Source organism: Zootoca vivipara, chromosome 7 (genome assembly GCF_963506605.1).
Source record: "Zootoca vivipara chromosome 7, rZooViv1.1, whole genome shotgun sequence".
Classification (NCBI taxonomy): domain Eukaryota; kingdom Metazoa; phylum Chordata; class Lepidosauria; order Squamata; family Lacertidae; genus Zootoca; species Zootoca vivipara.
In genome coordinates, this window is record NC_083282.1 from 20,099,686 (window position 1) to 20,121,535 (window position 21,850).

Consider the following 21,850-nt stretch of genomic DNA (forward strand, 5'->3'; position numbering starts at 1 on the left):
ATCTCTCTCTCTCTCTCTCGTATTTGCTCTTTGAACACACGCATCCATATCTGGTGCTAACTCTGGCACTCTATCCTAGCCTTTTGTTGAATGAAAGCACAGTAGCTATGCCTCTTTGATTTGTTTTTACGAAGCCTTTGGTCAGACTCAATGGTAGTGCAGCAGCAGCATAGATTGTGACCTGATCCCTACGTATACACAACACTTCTGATTAATCCTTTTTATTATTTGTGGATTCAAATTCTTCCTCTCTGGGAATCTTATCAAAAAAAGGTTTCTCGTGGCCGTAAGAAATGTGTATAGATATGTTTCCCAACACCCATTTCTGTTTACTTGTTCAGCTTTCTATATAAAATATTAAAAATGTTTGAAAGGAGAACGATTCAATCCTACTTTGCAGGGGTTTAAATCGGAATAGCAAATCAGAAAGACCATGGTTGCACTAAATCTTATTTCACTTTGATTTGATAATTACAAATATACAGCAAGTTTAAAAAAAACATACTAAGACGAAAATAAATTTGCAAAAAAGAGAAGAAAAAAGGTACAATTCAACAAATGTCATGTGCTCTTGCAAGAAGAGTGCATAGGGCATTTCTGCAGCTGTCAAATACAGTAAATAATTCTGATTTAACCTCAGAGTTCAAGCAGGAAGCATTTCTAATTGTAGGTATTAGATGCAACGTGTTCCCTTCAAGTTTTGTTCTAGGACTTCCTTCGTTTCCAGAGGTACATACTGTTTTCTGTCTTTCTGTAGTTTTGTCTCCCATAAACCATTATTTTAATATGTTGTCATTCTTCAGATACCATGTAAACTCTTCCATTCCAGTGCTTGGTGGTCCTCCATATAATTATTTTGAGGTCCTTAATGCACAGTTTTTGCAAAAAAAAAAAAAAAAGGGCTGGCACTGAAGATTCTGCTACGCTTTAGTAGGATTCCCCGCAGGCTTTGGATCATAACCATATAGGAATGTAGCAGCTATTACAAGAACGGCTCCAAGAAAAAAAACACTGAAAGTGAAAAAGAAGGGGGGGGGGAGAGACTTCAGACCATATACATTCATAAACTGGATATCATTTACTTCAATGTATTTATTTTACGACCAAAATGTTCATTAGTTTTGCTTTTCTCATTTCCCCGTTCTTCTTACAAGCAGATTTCTGGCTTTTCTCTTAACCTGGTCATATAATGAAACACCAGGACACCTACAGAGATCTGCAAAGGAACTGGAATAATAAACGAGTGATAAAATATCACCTTATTAAATAGATGCAGCGAGCAAATATGAGACTTTTGCACGGCAACACAACAGAACTTCTCAGCTTGCAAATGGTTATTGTTAAAGTCTCATGATGTTTGAGAGGGAATTGGACAAAAAAGCCATTGTTTTGCCTCAATCAATGACTGGCAGTAGCAGGGTTTTCTAAATGGTATAAATGATTTTTTCCTAATCCTACCTGAAAATGCCAAGGACTGTAATAGAGATCATTGCATCAAAAGCATGTACTACTCTGTTACTGAGCTACAATCTTGAGTGTCAGACAAGGGGGAAAGCTGCCAGATGTACTATCAATAGCACCCTCCTTGTTCCCTGGCTCCTATTCTAAAGGAGAAGACGATAGAACTTTTATTCATTCTACCAGATGGTGTAACATGTCGATCACCCCTGTTTTTACCTGAAGGCTGTGCTAGAGCACATGAAATTGCAGCTGAGCAGCAAGAAACTTTAGGCCAAAAATCTCCCTCCCTCCCTCTATCATAAACGGGAGCCATTATTGTATGCTTGTAAGGGTAGAACAGCAGTTTTGTTGCCATAGCAGTTCTCTACACACAAATCCTGACATGCCAGTAATAGTCATACAAGCAAACGAAGTCACTGATTCTGGGCTTGCAAAAATCCCCAACCCTCAGAGGTTTTCACAAAGGAAAGAGGTTTTGCTGAAGGAACTGCTTTTCCACCAGGAGAAACAGGACTCAGGCTTGCTTACACTGAATGACATCAAATTGAGCTTTTCATATCTGATAAACAGAACTGCCACAGCTCAGCAATGGAAAAGAATCTGCACAAGAAGTGGGTGGACCATGGAATTTGGAGCAGATAGATGGGCAATGAGCTCCATCAATAAAAGCCTAATCTATGTTGACCCTGCTGGGTGAGGTTTTGGAGGGCTTTAAAGGGGCATGCCATTTGTGTGTCTAATCCCCATTAAACTTTCTGAAAAACACATACAGTAATCCCCACTGTTTAGTTTAGTTGTTTAGTTCGTTTACGGTTTGATTACAATTGCCAGGCAAATACTGATACCTGAGTATGTACTGATTTAGAACTCAGGATGCCCAACATCAGTCCAACAACAGGTGGTGAATATTAGTTTCAAAAATATATAGAGTCGTACCTTGGTTGCCGAACGCCTTGGAACTTGTACGTTTCAGCTCCCGAACAATCAAAAACCGGAAGTGAGTGTTCCGGTTTTCGAACGATTTCCGGAAGCCGAATGTCCAGCGTGGCTTCCACGGCTTCCGATTGGCTGCAGGATGCTCCTGCAGCCAATCAGAAGCCGCATCTTGGTTTTCGAACAGTTCTGGGAGTCGAACGGACTTCCGGAACGCATTCTGTTCGAGAACCAAGGTATGACTGTATTACTTGAATGTTATACCAGTGAAAATTAGTAGCAAACCAAAGCCGATTCTCAGCTAGATGTTTTGCACTCTGGCATACTGAATTTGATCATTTTCCTTGTCTGAGTTAATGTTTGAGCTATTAATAAGGGGCTTCTGGTTGAACTGTAACTTTAGTTATTGTAGAACTTGCAGAGAGCACCTCAGATTTAAACACTAAACAAAATCAGGATCAGCAGATACAGAGGTGTTTTTTTTTTGGAGGAGCCATATTTTTTTTGCAAAAAAAGCTGCACAACTCTGAGCTGATTCTTTAATAAATGGAGCTTTTCCCCTTTGCAAAATAAGCTTCCTCAAATATTGAATTGGGGGAGGGGGCAAAGGCACCTATGCCTCTAGGAGTTGGCTGCTATGCCTAGGACAATTCAAAAAAGCAAATTTTTTTTTTCTTGTTTTGCTCCTCTAAAAACTAGGTGCGTCCTATGGTCAGGTGCGTCCTATGGTGCGAAAAATGCGGTGAACCGGTGCAATTCAGGCGTAAAAATTGAGTCAGTCAGAAAGAAGCATGTGAAAAGGTATTGAAATAGTGACACAAGTGGCCATAAATGTGCATTTTATAACCTTTGATAGACTCCGACTAGAATCTATATTTTGTAATCCGCATGACAACCACCATTCTCCATTATAATATAAATATAAAGGCTGAATCCTATTGCAAAGTATTTAGAGTGCTTACTAACCTAAGCAGTTAAATTTACTTAAAATCAGTTGAGAGACAAATTTCAAGTTATCTATATAACGTACTCTTACCTTGTAGGGACAAAATCTTGCAGCCAGAAGTATGAGATTAATGTTGACAGTATAATAGACAAAGATGTTGCAAATCCTTTTAAAATGTTGTCTGCATATTTTATAACAGCAGCTATAACAAGGCCTCCAAGTGCCTGACAAAACATTGAAAAGTAAGTTGTCATCATATTTGAAAACTTCTAAGAAGAGGCCTTCCTTACTATGCAAGAAAGGGGAGACTGTCTTTTCAAAGTATTGCATTAAATAGGTATTTGTTAACACCAACATGTAGGGCGAGGAAGTGCAAAATTATATCACATTAATAATAGGGCTGTCAACTGACTGAAGAAAACTTAGTTGATTAATTGGGGTTTTGTCGATTAAATCTGCATATGAATAATCTGAAGTAAAAAATGAAACTATTATAAGAAACTGTCTTAGAAGAGACATTATGCTCTGAGTTAGAAGTTTGATTTGATGGTGGAATTTGCCATCATACGTATATTTCAGTTTAGGAAAAATAACGTCTGATTATTGGGGGAGGGGGCTTTTTAATAAGTCAAAATATTTTAAACTAGCAATTGAACCATAGGTGCCAACTCCCAGATTGAAAAATCCGGGATCGGCAGTAGCACAGCACCGGAAGTCACGCTGCGGCCATTTTGGAACTGGGCAGAGCAGCACCGGAAGTTGCTTCTACGCATGCTCTGCCCATTTCCAAAATGGCCGCAGCGCCAGAAATTGCTTCTGCACATGTCCAGAGACTCCAGGCATGTGCAGAAGGAGCCTCTCCGGGCCGGTAAGAATCCGGGGGATTTACGGGGTTTTTAAAAATCCGGGCTGCCAGCGGGAAACGGCTGGGAAAATGGGGTTTTTCCAGGAATATGGGAGATTGGCAGCTAGGAATTGAACATAATAAAGATAATTGATCCTCCTCAATAAGAAGCAGCGGTACTTATCCTAGAAAACAGACATGTTTATCCTGTGAGAGAATAAGTTCTGCTGGTTTTTATGTAAAAATGTAACTTTGGGTGCATTACCTGCAGAATGACAACTATCCAGGTGAGCTGGTTATAACCTTGAAAAAATCCATTCTTCGATACAAGTTCCCCATCATAAATATACACGCCCATCAAGCCAAATATGCTGCCAAAAAATCCTAAAAAAGACGAGACAGATTTTTTTAAAGCACAGTGAAACAAACGACAAAAATAAAAGAAGAAACTCTTAATTCACCTGCATGTAGAAACGCAATTGAGAAATGATACATTTTGTTTTAAACACTCATGCGTGTTTTTATTACACATTTTTATTAGAGACATGGGGGGAGGGATTTAAGTATTCATCAAGAAAATGTTTGCAGGATACATGATATTTCCAGTTTATTATTTAAAATAAAGGCACATTAGGATTATGCTTTAAATTGGAAACATGCAGTCAAATTTAATCTAGTTCTAGTACAATACATGAGCCAGGATCCAAAGACTTATCTCAGTTTGACCCATGAACTTGCGTCACTTCAGACAGAGGGTTTGACTTTTTAATCTTTAAACAGAGGACCCTCGTGGAAAACAACAAAGCATTAAAAAATGCCCTAAAAGAGAATTTAAGTTGCACTGTGGTTTGGATCTCAGCCACCGTATTTAGCACCCATTAGATGATATCAAATCAAACAAAACAAGCTGACTCAGACGTTTAATGAACAGCAATTGCATTCCGAACAGGATGCAGCGTTTAGAGTTCCTGTTAGCAAAGTTAATGGCAAATCTGGCATATGCTTCTGTAACAATTTAATTGCGCAAAAGCACGTTGAGGTACTCTGATTAGATTCTGCTGGAAATCTGAATCTCCGTTCTGTGTTTCTCTCTAAACAAGACTCACCCAGCTGGATGTTCCTGATCCATACTGACTGTTTTGTTTCTTTCAAGATTTTCTCAAAATACACTCCGGCAAATCCACTTGAAAAGCAGGCTATAAGTACTGCCATCAAGCCCACAAACTGTGATCCTGCTGAGAGTTCTTTAGTGGCTGCTTCTTGTGAATCTGACGGCCACTAAAGGAAACGAGCAAAATAAAACATGCATATTAAAATCGTACAACAGGTTGCCAAATATAATTTAACATAGCGCAGAAGTTTGTGCTTTGTTCTTGCTGACAGGAAGCGAAAAGAGGCAATGAAATACCAGAAACATTTCCCATCCAGCTCTTGTTTAGTCCTTATTCACATCTTTATACCCATGAGCAGCTATTGATGGCTATCCAAGTTTGCAGTGAATCAAACTGTACTGACAATAAATTAATGCCCACCATTTTAATAAGTCCCTTTAAAAGTTGCATGCATAGGCATAATCCTTCACATTTAAAAATATATTTTCACCCAAATTAATGCCCACCATTTTGTTTTGATAACTTTTTGGTTTGTGGCTCTAAACATATTCAGGCTGCCCTGGTGTTTATGCAGAAGCCAGTCCCACTTATCTCAATGAGACATACTCTCATATAAGTGTGCATGTGCTGGTAGTTCAAGGTTGCAACCCTGTGGACACTTAATTGTGACTTCCGAGTAAGCATGCATTGGACTGGGCTGCGTATTTGCAAGGTTAAGCACGTTTACCTGAGGCTAAGCCTCACCGAATACAGAGAGACATGTTTCCAAACAAACACAAACAGAATTGTGCTGTAACGCATGCAAATAAAAACCTCTAGTTCTTAACTCAGTCTTCTGAAGCGTTTTGGGATTTCTCAGGTTAACTATTTTATTAAATGCAGTTTGTTGTCTAACCAGACAGAGTGCCTTCTCGGTAGTGGCGCCCTCCCTTCAGATGTCAAGGAGATAAAAATCTACGCAACTTTTAGAAGACATCTGAAGGCAGCCCTGTATCAGGAAGTTTTTAATGTTTGATGTTTTACTATGTTTTATATATGCTGCAAGCTGCCCAGAGTGGCTGGGGAACTCCAGCCAGATGTGCAGGGTATTATAATAAAATAATAATAATAATAAATAAACAACTAATCCAGCAAGTCCCTCAACAGATGTTCAACACTGGGAGCACTGAATTCTATGTTTTGTAAGTGGTGACCCTAAAATACTAGGCACATTTATTGGTTACATGGCCTATATCTAGGGATCATATCCCAGAACAGCATGCATAAGTTGAACGTGTTGAAACATGTTTAGGACAGTATTTATTCCGCTACTTCCTTCCAAAATGACAAGATTATTAAACAGTGCCCAAAAGCGTTGTGAACATTTGGCCCACGTTGCTAATCGGGAGTTCAATGCACCCTTAAGGTGTATCTGACAAATGAATCACAAGCAGAGATCCAGGGAGGGACGTTTATTGACAAAAGAGCTGATTGCAATTGTGTTCTATTTCTTTTTTCCTGTCAGGGGGCCTCCCTACAGGGAGCCTCCCCCCATCATCCTGACCAGCACTTCGCCCAGCGAAAGCGGCAGCAGAAGGGCGCCATTTCCGGATTCTGCGAGTGACTAGGGGGCCATGTTTTCTGCTATCTCTGCACTGTAAATACTATGCACAATAAAACTGTCAAAGACCGAACGGACTTGGGCGTGTTTATTTGGGAGTAGCCGCAACAATCCCCTGACAGCAATTCGGCAATGGCACCCTTCTGCTCCGGGGCCAGCATAAAAGCTTGGGCACCCCGAAACGCCGCCCAGGAAGACTGTGCAAATGTGCATGATCCCGGGAAGAAACATCATTAGTAGTGGGGCGCAATCTGTAGGCAACATATCAAAGCTATCCTTCCTGTGTTCTTTTACAACAGTTTTTATCAGCAGAATAGAGAGCACACGATATATCTTATTAGGAGACTCTTTCTTGGCCAATCTTAAAACACCCTTCTGAATATGTTCCTAGAAGGTACCAATACATTTATTACCAAGCAAGTGCCAAAATATCTGAATGTTTTAAAGTCTCCTGGATCTTCTTTGATATTTTACTGGGCCTATGATTTTACATCTTGTACTCTGTATTGTCTCATTTCTCAGCTGACAGCATCTGCAGTCAATGGATAAACTGATCTGGGAATCAACATTTAATAAGGATTCCACCCCCATTCTCTCATTTATACATATCAATAAATAAATAAAAACAATCCTCCCAGAACAGATTTAGGGGGCACAGAGGGAGAGAAGGAAGGGATGTTCCACTGTGCAGCCAAAAGTCCTTCGTTGGATACTACCAGTGCTTTTTTTCTGTGGGGGCTCCAGGGTTACGCATACCCCTAAACATTTTGTGAATCTAAGTTTGGCCTCACTGAGGGGTGGTACTTTAATATGAGTAGGATAACGAGAGTACCCCTAAATATTATTTATTTGGGGGGGGGGAAGCACTGGGTACTACCCCAGGTATTAAGTAGCAAAGCAAATAAGATCTACACTTTTAATATTCAGGAGTATGTTTACGGTAATATTTACCTGTACAAATGCAACTCCAGCCATCAAAATCACTAATGAAAGCCATTGATACACACCTAATTTCTTACTGAGCATGGACACAGAAAATAACGCAGTGGTAAGAATTTTCAGCTGATACGTGACCTGAAAAGAACCAAATCGAGATGACTCTTGATTAATGACACATTAATTAAACTCATTATTTGTGTGCACAATTTTAAAAAACGAACAAACAGCAGCAAACTCCTCAAAAGCATACCATACCTGGTAAGTGGCTGCATCTAGGTTTGACAAGGCAACATACAGGAGATTATTCTGTAGTGTGTAAATCCCAGAAGGAATAGCAAGTTTAAGTGTCTCCATAGGCTTATTAAGGATTTCATCATGCAACACTCTGTTCAGCGATCGTAAATTGCACTCTATGCAAAAAGAGAGGATAATAAATTATTTGTAAGTTTAAAAATAGATTAGTGTGGCCTATTAATTATAATTAGCTTTTTTTTGCTAAAAACCTTTAGAGCTTTGCTTTTAAACATGCCATTTCTATGCAAAAATTTGCATAGCTATGTAGTTAATGTCCATTTACAGCAATGGGTTTTCTGCGGCGTCTTCACTGAATAACTGTCCCGATTAAGATATAGTTCCTGCTGATGAAGACATCTTACTCGTCTCTTCAGCACTGGGAACACTGGCAGCAAAATGAAGAAGTTGTTGCTGTGTCCAAAATACTATTCTGTACATTTCTAATAGTTAATTCAGGTGGTGAGTGGCAACAGAATTGAAGCAAAAATGGGACCACCAAGAAACAAGAAGAATATTATAATTGTGGATGGGAAAACCTGAGGTTTACAGACGTGGATTTTTTATTTTATTTTTACACACACACAAAAAGATTAAGAGGCCAAACTGCCCCCCCCCAATGAGGTCTGAGCATGCTCAGTAGTTGTGGAACACAGTTGGGAGAAACAAAAGACAACTAGGTGTGGGAAGAAGAGTAGAATTTTCTTTTTTTGGAAGATGAGTTCCTGCAACACTGAACAGGAACATTTCATTTAGGAGGGAGGATACAATGCAGTATTTTGCTAAAGATCCCACCTTTTATTGAAAAAAATATTAACCGTCTCATAATAAATAAATAAATAAACAAACAAACAGCAGACACCTACTGCTGTCTTTGTAAACCAACAAAATACAGGCTGTGATCTTCAAAAGCTCAGCAATAACCACCGCAGTTGAAGACAGATAACGAGGTCCTTCTTCTTTCAGTGTCCTTGAATACCGCATAGTCAAAACCAAGCTAGTTGTCTGGAAGACCAAAATCCCCAAGGAAAGGTATTTTAAGTTGGTAGACATAGCTTGACTATCACCTTCCTGGGGGGGGGGAGAAAAGAAAACATATATATCAAATGTAAAACAGGGATTACTGAGTAAAATAATATATTGAAGCCTGTGTAGGAATTGCTTTCAGTACAAAAAGAAGTCTCTGAAGTCAAGGAGTAAGGACCAAGTTTTTTTTTTTTAAATGAAGCCACTGCATTACAGGTAGAATAAATGGTCTGTAGTGGTAGCTATGAGCCAATGCAACAGAACCAATACCTAGTTTTTGCTTACTTTGGCTGTTGCCATTTGCTTTAAGGACTATTGCTCAGTTGGTTTTTCTTTGAGCAGCCTGTCAATTCCCCAATTCAGACTTCAAGCTACTCAAAAGCAGGAAGCATTTTTAAGACAGTTAAGAAAAACAAATGTGTCTTCTTCTTTTTTACTATATAAATACCCACAGATCAGCAGGTAGTTAAAAAACCACCCCATGTTACTAGGGAGGGGAGCATAGGGGATGTTTATTTTACAAATTAACTAACAGATGGGTGCAGGGGCGTACCCAGGATCAAAACTGGGGGGGGGGGAGGCAAGGGGCGGGGCCAAGGCACGGGAGGGGAGGGGCCACAAAGTGGGAACGTGGGCGTTGCATGTATATTTCATCTGATGGACTTCTCCTTGCGTCTCGCCGTCGGCGCTGATGTGCAGTGACATTTCTGACTGGAGCGCCGCAGTTTACAGCAACAAAAACATAAAGCCATACGGTACCATAAAGCCACAGTAAGTTATTATATAACTAATTATATTATTAACATCGCATGAAGTTAGCCTCCAACACGGGGGCAATCACTCAGCAAATCAGTTCCTCAATTTTATATTTAAAATAACAATTTTGTTTGGCCCTTACAATTCCCCACTCCGACATCTTATCAAACTTTTCTCATCAGGAAAGTATTCTGAGCTTGAGGGTGGTCTACATAGGTCTGAGAAGAAGTAGGGCAAAACGTTTTCCCTCACTGCTTTTCAGGGCTCCTGGGATAGCTCAGTTGGAAGAGCACAAGTCTCTTAACATCAGGGTTTGGGGTTTGAACCCCATGTTGTGGGCCCTTCCACCTCTATAATACTATAATTTCTTCTTGATCAGAAGTTCAGGAGTTCTCTAGGCTCCTGTTATAGTAAGAGAAAGGCCAGTTTTCAGGATATTGTGGGTGTCTGTGTGGGTGACAAGCCTTTTGGGAGGCTTCTACTTATTAACCCCCGATAAAACCTTCATGGAAAGAAACTCAAAGCGTGGAAAGAGAGAGGGGAAGTTGCTTGCCCCTGGGAGAGGTGGGAAATAGGGACTTGCTAACCTTCTCCATTGCATCGGTCCCTCCCAGGCTAGGCGCCACGGCCTTGCCACAGTCCAGCATTGCCTCTCGTAAGAGGTGTGTGAGAGATGCTCAGCGAAGAGAGGAGCTCTGCCTCTATAGAGGGGATAGAGCGGCTTCTCCTTCACGGAGAGCACGTGTTGCGGTGGGGTCTGACAAGACACCCCTCTGTTGCTGGGCGGGATCGTTTAGATGGCCACGGCTGTGATTGGGTTTTTCTGGGTTGTTGGGGAGATTTTAATGTTGCCATTTTTGATGGACAGCCCAGAGGCTATGCATTCTCTGCACACAGCGTTGAGCCTCCTCTTTTTGCTGCTGCGTGCATCGGATCACCAGCCCACCCTCCTTATAATTAGGGCTTTTGCTATGCCTGTCATGGGGCCGTCTGCTTTTGGGGCAGGGGCCTGGTAGGAATTTTGTCCATTTGGCTGATTGGCTGGTGCCATTCGGTTTTTGCCTACTGCGTAGCAATTCGTCACAACTCGTAAGGTTGCGGTTAGGCATTGGTTAAAAATTGGTTGGTGGAGGGGTATGGATTGGCTGTGCCTGCCCCTCCAATGTTGCTGCTTGCTGCAGGGTTTTCCGTTAAAGGGATCCAGGGGCCCACCATGCTTTGTCCGTACCCCCGGAAAGGGGCTAGGGCCGCGCAAGCATTAGGGGAGAGGCGAGGGTCTGGCTCCCAGCTCCATTCTCTCCCCAAGACGCTTTCCCTCACTGACTTTTGCAAGCAATGTGGATGTCAGTTCTGTCCCTGGGTGGGAACAGATAGTTGCAACCAATGCCTAAGCAAACACTCACATTTTTGTATTTTAATAAAAAAAAAGTTGTGGCCAAAATTATGCCAAAAAACATTAAACAAGATTTGTGTGTGGTGTATGATTTATTAGGGAGTGGCTTGGGGGGGACCTCAACACACAACTGCCATGTGCCTCTCTGGGTGCAAAGCCTTCCATGCTCTCCAGGGGTCTGGTTGCTGCTGGGTGCCATTTTGCAGTGGCTGAAGTGACAGGGAAGCCAGGCCAACCTCCAGCCTTCTCAGCCTCCTCCTCCTCCTCTGCCCCCAAGGCAGGAAGGGGTAGAGCAGTGAGGGGTAGAGCTCACTGGGCTTGTGTAGCTGCTCTGCTCTCAAGAGGGCAGCATTCCCTCCAACATTTCCCCAATGAAAATAGGGACATTATTATTGCTGTATTATTATTATTATTATTATTATTATTATTATTATTATTATTATTATATTTATACCCCACCCAATTGACTGGGCTGCCCCAGCCAGTGTGGGTGGCTTCCAACAAATATTAAAAAAAACCTAGAAAAAACATTTAAAAACTTCCCTTTACAGAGCTGCCTTTAGATGCCTTCTAAGTGACGTATCTCTTTGGCTTGGGAGGGTGGGGTCGCATAACTCCACAGCCTCCAACATTTCTCCGATGAAAACAGGGACATTATTATTATTATTATTATTATTATTATTATTATTATTATTATTATTTTACCCCACCTATTTGACTGGGTTGCCCTAGCTACTGTGGGTGGCTTTCGACAAATATAAAAACCTAGATTTTTTTATATATATTAAAAAACTTCTCTTTACAGAGCTGCCTTCGAATGTCTTCTAAGTGACATATCTATTTGGCTTGGGTGGGTGGATGGGGGTCGCATAACTCCACAGCCTCCAACATTTCTCCAATGGAAATAGAGACGTCCTAAGGAAAAGCGGGACATTCCAGGATCAAATCAGAAACCTGGAAGGCTTCTGTAAATCCAGATCTGTCCCTAGCAAATAAGGACATTTGGAGGATCTGGGGCAGAGGGAGGCATGCAAAAAATGTTCCTCTGGGCGTTCTCCAAGGGCCTCTTATCAGCAGTGGGGCGGGGTGTGTGTGTGTGTGTATGGGATGCTATGACAGCCTTAGGAGAGGGCCTGAGACGATTTTGGCTGGTTAACATACGATACCCTTAAATGTGTCGTGGGAGAGGGGATTACCGGTTTGTTTCTGCTCTTATTTTTATTATGCATTTTGTTTGTTTTCCAATTGTATTTTTATGTTGCAAACTGCCCTGTGATCTATGGTTGAAGGGTGGTATACAATTTTAAATAATAATAATAATAATAATAATAATAATAATAATAATATAATAATAATAATAATAGATGGTCGCCCAACCCCTCAATCTGTCCTGTCCACACTGGCTTGGAGGGCAGGAAATTATGAAGGCATGAAAAGGTCAGGTGCTAGCTCTTTCTACAGCAAGCTCCTATTACCAGCTAGCCAGTCAAGGATGCTGAATAGCATTTTATTTTGGAACCCAGAGAAGAAATCCCAGATGCGATAAATGCCTCCCACCATTTGTACTTTCGGGAAGCAATTAAAATGCCTTTTTGCTCCAACAAGCTTTCCAAGTTGGCTGAACAGATCTCTGCCAGGGGTGTCTGTTTTGTATTGTTTTTTTAAATTCACCTTTTCTTATTTTTTTATACTGTTCTTAATGGTTTTTACTAGGATTTGTAAACTGATTTGAGATATATATGTGAAACTCATTATAATAATACTGTGGCACTTCAGGACAAAAAAATGTTATTTTAGGATGGCACCCAACACTTGTGCTTTTTTCTAAGCATATATTGAAATAATAAAGTTTTTTATCTGCTGACCAGATAACCAGCAACTTTTTGCTTGACGAAAAGGTTTTTTAAAAACTGATTAATATATCGATCAACTGAATACTGCAGTCTTAGTCAAATGTGAACTTATTGTCCCACAATGTTTATTTCCCAATGACATTTCAGAGAAAAGTATCTGATGGGTTCTTGCCTTGAGTTTTCCAGAGCAATGTGGATTTAGAGCTGAAAACCAAAGCTTGGGATAGAGGATTATACCACAAAGTGGTAGTAGCTGTCACTACCGGTAAGACAGGAAGGAAGGAAGGAAGGAAGGAAGGAAGGAAGGAAGGAAGGAAGGAAGGAAGGAAGTTAGTTTACATCTATTGTAGATGATGCCACATTTAGCAAACTAATGGATCCCTGGTACCCAAGAAGAGGATGATTTGGGAACAAACCCAGCCTTGATTTCAGTGTCAACTGAAAGCAGAATAGCTCAGGAAACATTATTTCATGAAACTGTATGAGTTGCTTATGGAAACTTAGGTGAATAAATGCTAATCTGACTAGGATAAAAGGGAATGAGAACGATTATCTGTGTTTGTTTTTTAAAAAAAAACTGTTCAAGGATGAGAAGAAATAGCTGTAAGGGAATAAGATAGGAATAAGCCCACAGGAAGGAGGAGTTACAATATCCTAAGGCATCCTGACACTCTGGGATGGGGCAAGGCATAAATGAATTTGTACATTTGTAACATTTCAGTTCAAAGACAGATATATTTCACACTGACCAGCATTTTGAGTTTTGCACAAATGTCTTGGAAGTCAAAAGAACACGTCTAACTGTTCTTAGAATTCTCCTGCACACATTTTATATTTGTATAACATCTGAACAACTAAACAAAATAAAAGCCAGGAAGAAACCGGTACAAATTTAAATTTTCATTAACTACCTTAACATACGAGCTGCTGACTATGGCCTAATAAACAAGTTGTCCAACAGAAGACAGATGGCTGTTTCTCCTGAACGACAAGTTTCTCAACTTTTATGTCAAACCAGCTTCGGTTGGTGGCCCAGCTACGCCCTTATCTGGACTGGGATAGCCTAACTACTGTTGTCTATGCTCTGATAACCTCAAGGTTCAATTACTGCAATGCGTTATACATAGGGCTGCCTCTGAAGACTGTTCGGGAACTTCAGCTGGTGCTGATTTCAGCAACGGTTTGAGCATATTACACTGATCCTGGTTCGACTGCACTGGCTACCAATTAGTTTCCGGGCCCAATTCAAAGTGCTGGTTTTGACCTATAAAGCCTTAATTAAATGGCTCAGGTCTAATTCTGCATGTTCAAGTGGATTTTGGGCTTACAGCAATCAAAGAGAAAAACAACTATGCCACATACAAACCACTTTTGAAACTAAGGGGATTTTCAAAAGTGGTTTGCAATATAGCATAAAAAGCAGCATACAAATCTATTATTTGAAGGGGGGGGGGCAAAAATTACTTTGACATACCTAATTCCTTTGGCATACCAGAAGTCACTCTTTGGATCCTAACCCCCATTAAGAGTTCAGCCAAAAAGAAAAACCCCAACATACATTATTCAGCACTGTTATGTATTTTCTTAAGAGCATTCTTAATAAAAAAAACATATGCGGTAGAAAATGGTTTAAATAAATAATTAACCATAGAGATATACTAACTTCAAGTATAATCTTCTCTCCGTTAGCTGCCATTTCAAAAACTGAAATGTTAGGCACATAGAATTATTCAGTCAATCTTGCTGGAAAAGAACGACCCATCAGGTATCAGTTTGATAAGTTCCATGCCACATTTTCTTCCCAAGCGGTCTTAGAAGAAAGTAGAAGATTTCCAAGTTTTGTGTAGCATCAGCTTGCTATATGCCAATTTTTCTTGCTGTCGTTCTTCTTCAGCAAACACCAACCTTTGTAGCATATGCAAAATGATTTCATTTTCTTGTAGGGAAGATGTTTTTCTAAGTCAAGAGGTGACTCCAAAAGACCGATTCCTCATGTGGACACTTAAGCAACTTGCACACAGAAAAGCACTTTTGATGCTATGCTGTACCTAACACTGCATATAAGACAAGTGACGTGTCAGAAATTGTGTAACTGCCAATATTCTACGTGTTCCGCTGAAACAATAAACCACTCACTGTTAAGCACGCTGTGAAGCGCAGCCTGTTTAGAGATATTTATTTATATGCCGTGTTTCCTCTAGATAAGAAATCTCAGACTAAAGATCTTCAAAGCAGAGATTGAATTCCACAAAGCACTTTATATACACTAAATATTTACGAACACAGAAACTTTCAACATACGGTTTAACGCTGCAATGTGTGTATGTAAATGGACAAATATAAAATGTTTCTACGACGCAGGTTGATAACCTTATTTGCTCCTTCAGAATAGTGCTTGGTACATGAAAGACCAAAATGAATGGAGTTTTGCTTAGCAGCAGAGGATGTGGTGCATTCTTATTATATTCAGCAGTATAATTTTGGGGGTAAATATTATATATCTATAACCTTGTCAAAAACAAGGTAAGAAATACTTTACCAATGGTTTTTGTGGGGAGGATAGGGTGGCAAAAAGCAATGGGTTCGGGTTTTAACGCGGGGGTTTTACGTTGGAAATCTTCCTATTTGTAGAAACTACTGGGCAACAGAACAAATTAGCCAAGGGAGTTGTGGCGACTTTTAGAAAACTAAGGCTGAAAGCCTGCAACCTTGAACACACTTATGGTTCGTCCTACTGAACTCAACAGAACTTATTCCTGAGCAGGCATAGGATTGCGCTATAATCATTTAAGTCTTACGGAATAGAGGCGTTAGGAATTAAAATCGGAACTGTGATTATTCAGATTAGAAGATAAAACCTTGAACATAAAGGTACTGTGAGTGTGGCGTGTGTGCTTGCCCACCTTATAATAATAGGCTAAATCTGGGCTTTTGCATAGTTTCAGCCCCTGGCGCCCTCCTACATCATTTGAACACTCACCCACCTCCAATGGAGTTACCTAGTGGTGAGCTGTATCATCAGTGTTCCCCTAAACCAGTGGTTTTCAACCAGGTGCTGTGGCACCCTGGGGTGCCCTGAATGATGGTCAGGGGTGCCGCGGGCAACTCTGGCCTCTGTCCCTCTTTCCTTCCCTCCCTCCTCTGATGCCCTCTCGTGTCTCTGCCTCCCAAAGGCTTGCGTGGCTGTTTGTTACAGCAGCCCCGGCTACAAGCTCCCTAGGTGAATGGTGCCTCTGGGACTGGCCAAGGGGTGCTTTTCAGGCCCCTGTGGGGCAGTGCGATGAGGTGCCTCTCTTTGGGGTGGCAGGGCAGCTCAAAGACTAGGGACGGCAGCAGTGGCTGCCTAGTGGACTCCCAATGAGAGGGGAGAAGAGAGGAGGCTGGGGGAACAGTCTACAAGGGAGGGTGTTTGAAAAGAGGTGAGGGGGCTGTGGCTCTGCAGGCAAGGGGTGACATAACTGAGCTCCTGAGCCCCACAGGAGTGCTTCAGAAGGAATGTAGTTGGTCAAGGAAGCTGTGGACCCAAAAAGGTTGAAAAACTTTGCCCTAACCTCGGGGCAGCTTGGAGCCACCGTTTAAATTCCTCACAATGCTTCAGTGCATGAATAAAGGCTAGTCAGCACATGCACCGACCACACTGGCCAACACCAGGGGTCAGCAAACTTTTTCAGCAGGGGGCCGGTCCACTGTCCCTCAGACCTTGTGGGGGGGGGGGCGGACTATATTTTGAAAAAAATAATGAATGAATTCCTATGCCCCACAAATATCCCAGAGATGCATTTTAAATAAAAGGACACATTCTACTCATGTAAGAACACCAGGCAGGTTCTACAAATAACCCAGAGATGCATTTTAAATAAAAGGGCATATTCTACTCATATAAAAACAGGCTGATTCCCGGACCATCCGCGGGCCAGATTTAGAAGGCGATTGGGCCGGATCCAGGCCCCGGGCCTTAGTTTGCTTACCCATGGCCTACACCCATCAATGTAAACATAGTTCTGTTTGTTCAAAGCTCTCTCTAGTTCAGTACTTCCAACGTCAGACCTCACTTGCAAATACTTTGCAGAGAATTACAACTTTCCCCTTAACATTGTCAAAAGTTGTTGCAGCAGGCAATAAAAGAAAATCTATATCCATTTCTTTGTGAACAGAACCCTTCACTTATTTAATTATTTTTAAAGATTCTCCTGAACCAGAAAGCATTTTTTTAAAAATAAGACTGATGTTTCAGTCTCATAGTGTGAAGGTAGAAGAAATCTAGTCAAGTTTATTATTCTGTCATGTTTGGCTTGTTTATCTGCCCTGCTGCCTGTCTGTTTCGACTGTGTATTTATTTATTTATTTAAAAAAGTTGTATAATCACTTTAAAACACGCAAACACAAATGTTAACTGCCTTGAGCAATTTTTCAAGCAGAAAAGCAGGATATGTGAATGATTAAATACCCTCAGTTTTCCTGATCTAATTGCTGTTGCCTAACCTCACCCACCTTTGTTCCATACTACGGTACCTAAATTAAATTGCAAGAGGATGAGAGTTGTGGTCCAAAACATCACACCAATGCACACTTCCAGATGACACCCAGCACTACCTCTTTTAAATCAGAACCAGCGAAGGTGGTGAAGGTCCTGTGTGAGTGCCTGGAGGCGGTTGGAGGATGGATGGCTAGCCTTGAGGTTGAATCCTGACAAGACAGAAGTACTGTTTTTGCGGGACAGGGGCAAGCGGGTGTGGGGGATTCCCTAGTCCTGAATGGGGTAACTGTGCCCCTGAAGGACCAGGTGTGCAGCCTGGGAGTCATTTTGGACTCACAGCTGTCCATGGAGGCGCAAGTCAGTTCTGTGTCAAGGGTGGCTGTCTACCAGCTCCATCTGGTACGCAGGCTGAGACCCTACCTGCCCGTGGACTGTCTTGCCAGAGTGGTGCATGCTCTAGTTATCTCCCGCTTGGACTACTGCAATGCGCTCTACGTGGGGCTACCTTTGAAGGTGACCCGGAATCTGCAACTAATCCAGAAAGCTGCAGCTAGACTGGTGACTGGGAGAGGCTGCAGGGACCATATAACACAGGTCCTGAGAGAGCATTGGCTCTCAGTACATTTCCGAGCACAATTGAAAGTATTGGTGCTGACCTTTAAAGCCCTAAATGGCCTCGGTCCTGTATACCTGAAGGAGCATCTCCACCCCCATCGTTCAGCCCGGACACTGAGGTCCAGCTCCAAGGGCCTTCTGGCGGTTCCCTCATTGCGAGAAGTGAGGTTACAGGGAACCAGACAGAGGGCCTTCTCGGTAGCCGCACCCGCCCTGTGGAACACCCTCCCGTCAGATGTCAAAGAGAAAAACAACTACCAGACTTTTAGAGGACATCTGAAGGCAGCCCTGTTTAGGGAAGTTTTTAATATTTAATGCTGTATTGTTTTAACACTCGATTGGGAGCCACTCAGAGTGGCTGAGGAAACTCAGCCAGATGAGCGGGGTATAAATAAATAATAATAATTATTATTATTCCAGCAGTAGAAATACTCACAATGACTATCTAAAAAGCACCTCACCAACCATGTAAATAAAGATTTTTTCACTGCTCAAAACAGAAAAGAGTATCCCACCCATTTCACAGTGTGACGCAAATCTCACACACAGCTTAGGCTGTGATGCAACCTCATCCATAGCTATTTCAACAAAGCACTTGGCAAAGGTAGATGTGTTTTTCAAAGACTGATGACAGCAGCAGTAGTACTAACATTTGTAGGAAATTATTAGCTTGACTTTCAACTCAGGGGTGGGCAGAGTTCAGGCTTGCTGGATCTATTTTGTCTCTTCCTAGAATCAAATTAACAACCAGAGTCAGGTGCAAGAGACATAAAACGGTTGTTTTCATGCATACGACTACTAGAAAAGAGTGGACTTTATTTTGCACCAGAGTCCACTCCTAGTTACTTCAACTTTTCTTCATTTCAGCAGTCTAATTGAGCTGGAAAAGTCATTTTGCTGTTGCTATTGTTAAACAATCCGTTGGAAACCCTTGCAGATCTACTGGAACTCACACAGATTTGCCAGTAGATCCCAATACGCCCTCTGTCTGCCTCACCCCTTCTTTAACTGTACCACTGCCTTCCTTTTGTAAGCCACCGAGTCATTTCTTATCTCCGTTGACATCCTCTTTTGCCCTCCTGTTATTTTTTCTAGTTCTTGCTCAACAATAAAAAAACCAAATTCAACTTATTAATCCTCCAGTTCCCCTTCAATAGTAATTCTACAAAGACACATATATTTTAGGATACTTTCCAAGATCACCGTCTCTCCCCGCCCCGCCCCCTGCTGCCCAATTTCAATTACCAGGGAGGATGTGAGAAACCTGTTTCACCATCCTTTTAATACTTCTGGAAATTGTACAACATAATTGTGTGGGGAAACCTTTCAAAGAGGCAATATAGAGAGTCAGGCTGTAACCTATAAAACATGTGATACATTTTCAGTCTCCTCTATTCCTCCCTGCCAAATAGAAATTCCCTGACACAATACACAAAGGTGTGATTAGGTGGCTGCTATTCAGATCTCAAATAAGGAAGAGAGCAAAACCAGGATCCTGATACGCAGGAAATTCTGGGCCTCATAGCTTTACATTACTTCACAGATTAGCTGTTACTGTGCACACAGAGAGAAGCAAGAACTTACGAGTTCCTGTGTCCAACTCGCTGTGCCAAAAGTAAATGGAATCATTTCCCATAAATAGTACATAAAATGTTTTTATTGTGTAAATGTCACTCCGCGTTTTCTCTGTATAATATAGTGATAGGCAGCTGGTAAAGTACACATAGTAACTTTAGGCTGCAATCCTATACACCTATACATATTTTCTGGAGAGTAAAGCTCAGTGAGAACACACTGCAATTCTCCTAAGATTTGGACATATGTACCATTACCGGTAATCCTCAGGTACAGTGTGAACTGAATTAATACAAGTGTAGTAATTCTGGGAGTTTCTGCTGTTTGTGTCTTTTTCATATGCAAGGAATGGCAGTCCTTTTTCGTTGCATCTTTCCCAGAGTTAATTTTCAAACTTTTCCTCAAAACCCAGTTCCTTACCATGGGCTACATGCTCCTGGCTTGCAACAAACTAGCATTAATTTGTTAAATAAAACCACAGAGGAGTTGCTGTTGTTTCTAATTAACTGCCATGTACCATCTCCCTGTACAAGTTACTGGAATCCAGGCCATCTGAGTGTCCAAAGAACTCGATGCACAATAGTAATAAATTTGTTTCTCAACAGTCCTTCAAGTTGAGCCCATCAACAAGCTGCAACCTACCGGTATTTGGCAGGAGTGGCATAAGGCACAAAGGAATGGCAGGGTGTCTCTTAACTTCATGCATCCCTGATCCAAATGACTCCTTAATTTTTTTTAAGCGTCAAGCTTAAACTAGCCAATTCTAAGCTCAGCAGTCGCTTTCCTTGGCGCCAGACATTTCTAAAACAAGAATCACAGAACTGCAGAGTTGGAGGGGACCTCGGCGTGTCATCTAGTCCAACCATAGCTGCCAAGTTTTCCCTTTTCTCGCGAGGAAGCCTATTCAGCATAATGGAAAATCCCTGAAAAAAAGGGATAACTTGGCAGCTATGAGTCCAACCCCTTGCAACCCAGGAATGCAGCCCACAGCGATCCCTGGGTGGCCTCAAACTCCCAACAGCCAGACACGCTGACCCACTGCACCAATCACAGAACTGCAGAGTTGGAAGGGACCTCGGGGATCACCTAGCCCGACCCCTCGCGGCGCGGGAATCTTTTGCCTTGAACCCTTCACCTTGAGATCAAGGGCCTCATGCGTCACCGGCTGAGAGCTGTCTCCCAGCTAAAGCCCATCTTTTATCCTAAAAATAAATAAATTCAAAGCTCCTCGAGGGACTCCTGAGGGCAATGCGCAAGGCGAAGAAGAGAACACGAAACTTTCCTTTCCTTGCCGTGACCACACAAAGCGTCAGGCATGGCCGAGAAGAGGCTCGCTGCTTCTGGCTGCGGTTGGGCGGCACGGCACTCTGCACATGCTCGGAGGAACCATCCGCGTTAGGTGGGGGAGAGCCCAAATCCCTCGGGGTGGGGTGGGGGTGCTGAAAGTCAATACGCCCCCTACCCCAAAGAGCCCCGCCTCCTACAGGTTCGCATCCCCTATTCCCCCCGCTGCCTCCCTCGGCGAGGAGCTGCCCTTCCTTCCCGCCCGGGTCTCCCCTTCGCTTCCCATCCTCACCTGCCGCGCGGGGAGCCTGGCGCTCTTCCCTTCCGGGTGCTGCTTTCTCCCCCCCACGCGCCGCCGCCGCCGCCGCCATCCACTCCCGGTCCCGCCCCGACAACGCTCCGGCTGCAGCCGCGGCTCCGCCCGCTCGGTTCCCAGCGCCCCGGACGGCCCTTCCTTTCTCCGAGGCGTCTTGCCGAAGCCCCGCCGCGCTCCTCCAGGGCGAACTTCCCCCGGGGAACCCCCGGAGTCCGGGCGGGAGAAGCTTTCCGCAGGGCCGGGGAAAGGAGGCTGAGGGGCTGGAAGGAAGCGAGCGGAGGGCAGCAGGCATCCCTCGTCCTGCCCCACCTCTTCAACCTCTTTTTACAAGTGCAGTCCTGGGGCAGATTTATGGTGCCATAAGCCTATCTTCTCTCACACAGTGTTATTGTTAAACAAATTCCTTCAGTAGCACCTTAAAGACCAACT

The 21,850-nt window shown here is 42.4% G+C and overlaps 1 protein-coding gene across 2 annotated transcripts; it reads right to left on the minus strand.

Moving 5' to 3' along the window:
* Positions 1–205: 205 nt before the first annotated feature.
* SLC35A3 (solute carrier family 35 member A3) lies at positions 206–21,461 on the minus strand. Of its 2 annotated transcripts, none has more exons than XM_035123446.2 (8): positions 21,398–21,461; positions 8,993–9,197; positions 8,091–8,245; positions 7,848–7,970; positions 5,291–5,462; positions 4,450–4,568; positions 3,431–3,564; positions 206–1,011 (listed from the first exon to the last, which is right to left on the minus strand). In XM_035123446.2, exons 2-8 carry the CDS (start codon positions 9,177–9,179, stop codon positions 921–923), a joined length of 981 nt encoding a protein of 326 aa, XP_034979337.1. In that variant the 5' UTR covers positions 9,180–9,197; positions 21,398–21,461; the 3' UTR covers positions 206–920. The 2 variants fall into 2 exon arrangements, with proteins under 2 accessions (XP_034979337.1, XP_034979336.2); XM_035123445.2 differs by lacking the exon at positions 21,398–21,461 and adding an exon at positions 14,818–16,879.
* Positions 21,462–21,850: the final 389 nt, after the last annotated feature.